The sequence below is a fragment of the Phaethon lepturus genome, unplaced genomic scaffold, assembly GCF_000687285.1.
Source record: "Phaethon lepturus isolate BGI_N335 unplaced genomic scaffold, ASM68728v1 scaffold28419, whole genome shotgun sequence".
NCBI classification, from domain to species: Eukaryota; Metazoa; Chordata; class Aves; order Phaethontiformes; family Phaethontidae; genus Phaethon; species Phaethon lepturus.
In genome coordinates, this window is record NW_010564531.1 from 12,027 (window position 1) to 14,655 (window position 2,629).

The 2,629-nt window shown below is 43.5% G+C and overlaps 1 protein-coding gene across 1 annotated transcript in view; it reads left to right on the forward strand.

The window, feature by feature from the left end:
* Window positions 1–2,623, forward strand: part of LOC104626873 (1-aminocyclopropane-1-carboxylate synthase-like protein 1) — a gene marked incomplete at its 3' end in the record, with an annotated part of 14,639 nt that extends 12,016 nt beyond the window's left edge. Inside the window, exons 12-16 of the mRNA XM_010294901.1 lie at window positions 739–784; window positions 933–1,074; window positions 1,690–1,832; window positions 2,216–2,369; window positions 2,593–2,623. Of these exons, the coding sequence (XP_010293203.1) occupies window positions 739–784; window positions 933–1,074; window positions 1,690–1,832; window positions 2,216–2,369; window positions 2,593–2,623 (516 nt within the window). The remainder of the gene's footprint in view (window positions 1–738; window positions 785–932; window positions 1,075–1,689; window positions 1,833–2,215; window positions 2,370–2,592) is intronic.
* Window positions 2,624–2,629: the final 6 nt, after the last annotated feature.

The window sequence follows — 2,629 nt, forward strand, 5'->3', positions numbered from 1 at the left end:
TACATAAATGTTGTTACCTCTTTCCCATGTTTCTGTTGATGCCTGTAAAGACTTTCTGTTGCTGTTTACTTTCTTTTTTGTCCATACAGTAGTCACGGATCACAGTGTTATTACATACTGGAGAATGGGTTTTATTAGGTATAAATTTAAAGAGATTAAAAACTTTCCAAATCTCACCTTTTAAATATATGGTGTGGGTTTTTGGGGGTGGGTTTTTTTTTGTTTTGTTTTGTTTTTTAATTTCTAATTTTCACCAGTGGTGCTATCTTTTTTTTTTTTTTTTTGCTCAGTTGCAAGGAAATAAAATACACTTGGTTAAGTGTTAGCTCAGTGTTGCTGAGCTTGGACGTACAACGTTGAAAAAGAAGAACTTTATCTCCTTCTGTAAAACACTGGGGTTTGGAAGAAAGAAAATTACTTTCCATTCTTGGCAAATACACTGGCACAGGCCTGATTTCTAGCATTATATGTACAAGCTTCATATGTGCAGGAAATCTGTGCACTTGCAAGTATCTGTATATCTGAAATACTTAAAAATTGTGTCTAAAACGAGCTCCAGAGAGTTCCTAGCTTCTAAAGTTAGGTCGGATTTGAGTTTTCCGTGCTTGACTGATGTTCCGTGCTGCACTCTGTGTCATTGTGTAATGCTGCCTCTCTGTTTCTGCAATGCTGCACTGGTGATCCAAAAGCTTCAGCACCTATGACACTAACTGCCCATCTGCATCCTTCTACATACAGATTGCCTGATCCACAGCGGACTCATGTGATGTGGGGAATAAGCAAGGTGAGTGCTGGCTGCCATCGCGCTGTGGCTTCCTGGCTGGTCGGTTGGCCTGGTGTCCTCAGGTTCCTCATGCTGGGAAGAACAAGGCAGTAGCAATAGGATCCCGGTCTTCCTGTGTAATAAAGTAGTCTCTCTGTGTCTTCTGCAGGATTTTGCTGTCTCTGGGATTCGTTTTGGTACTTTGTATACAGAGAACCAAGATGTTGCTAATGCAGTGGCTTCTTTGTGTTATTTCCATGGGGTTTGTGGACCTGTCCAGCACAAGGTTGCACAGCTGCTTAGGGACAGAGGTGAGTCTCCTCCATGCATGATCCTTTGCTGTTCTGTGAGTCTTGGTACCTGGGGGATCCCCTGCCCTTACTTTCCCAAGTGGTATCCTGTTTTTACAACTTAATTGACAGTCTTCTGTAATCCTGAAGCTGCCCGTGTAGCGTGAGGCGAACAGTTCTACGGAAGAGGACTGTTTCTGCAGAGCTCCTGATCAGCAGAATTAAAGGAACGGCTTTGAAGAAGTGTGATAGCTATTTGTGTAGAAACAACCAGTGTTGTATAGAACCAGCTGAGCAGAAACAAAGAATGCAGGCTTGTGGGACGATGGAAATGGAACTGGATTTCTAGCTTTGCCCTGGGTGGAGTGCTAACAGTCCACAGCAGTTAAGAGCTATGAGTGTAGGGAAAAAAAAACTTCCTTGGGATGGGCAAGAAGATATTCTTCCGCACAGACATAAAACTGCTAAATAGTTCTTGCCCCTCTTTTGAGGAAACAGAAAACAAAAAGAGGATGTGAAGGATGAAATGGAAAAAGGGACTGTGAGTGTTTTGGAAACTTGAACAGATCTGAATTCTTTCTCAGTTTGTGATTTTTTTTTTTTTTTTTTTTTCCTTCATCTTCTCCTTCTGGTCAGACTGGATCAACCAGGTATACCTGAGGGCCAACCATGCCCGCCTAAAAGCTGCGCATACATATGTGACAGATGAGCTGAAGACACTTGGGGTTCCTTTTCTCAACCGCAATGCAGGCTTCTTTGTCTGGATTGATTTCCGAAAGGTTGGTAGTCTTAGGACGAGGGGCTTCTCCTGGTATGAGGGCAGGCACATGGTGCAACTGCATCTAGAGGAAAGTTTAATATTGTGATAAGCATTTTGTTTTAACAAATCTGTTGTCTGATGAGCAGAGGGAAAGGGCTGCCTGGTATTTCTGCCCATTCTTTTCCTTTCGTCTGTCTGTGCATTTCCCTCCTTGCAGGAATCTTACTGCTCTCAAGCCACTTTCCTCCCCATTTCTTCCTTTATATCACAACTGCTGTACTTCAGAGGTAAAAGGTGTCTCCCCTGGCCTTTGCAGACCTCATGGGAATCACAAATTCATGAGGATTTCGGTGATTTAGCCTATATGTTACTAACCTCTGGCTCTTCTACTGGCTCTCCTAGTACCTTAGGACAGGCACATTTGAGGAGGAAATGCTGCTCTGGAGGCGTTTTCTGGATAACAAGGTCCTCCTGTCCTGCGGTAAAGCCTTTGAATGCAGTGAACCCGGATGGTTCCGCATCATCTTTGCTGACAAGACCCACCGGCTACAGTTAGGTGAGTAATGTTTTCTTCTCTTTTTTCCACCCTCCAGAATTTCTGCAGCACTGCTTCCTCCTCCCCTTAAACCTAAACTTATCCTATTATTATTATCCTCATGTCTTCTCCATGTTTCCTCCCTTTCCTTCCGTCCTCCAAATTTTTCTGGATCTGATGGATTTGGGGACACTTGTGGCTTAAACTACTCCACTAGTGTTTCTCCTGCTTGTACCACTTGCAGGTATGCAACGGATTCGCAAGGTTTTGGAAGAGCGGGA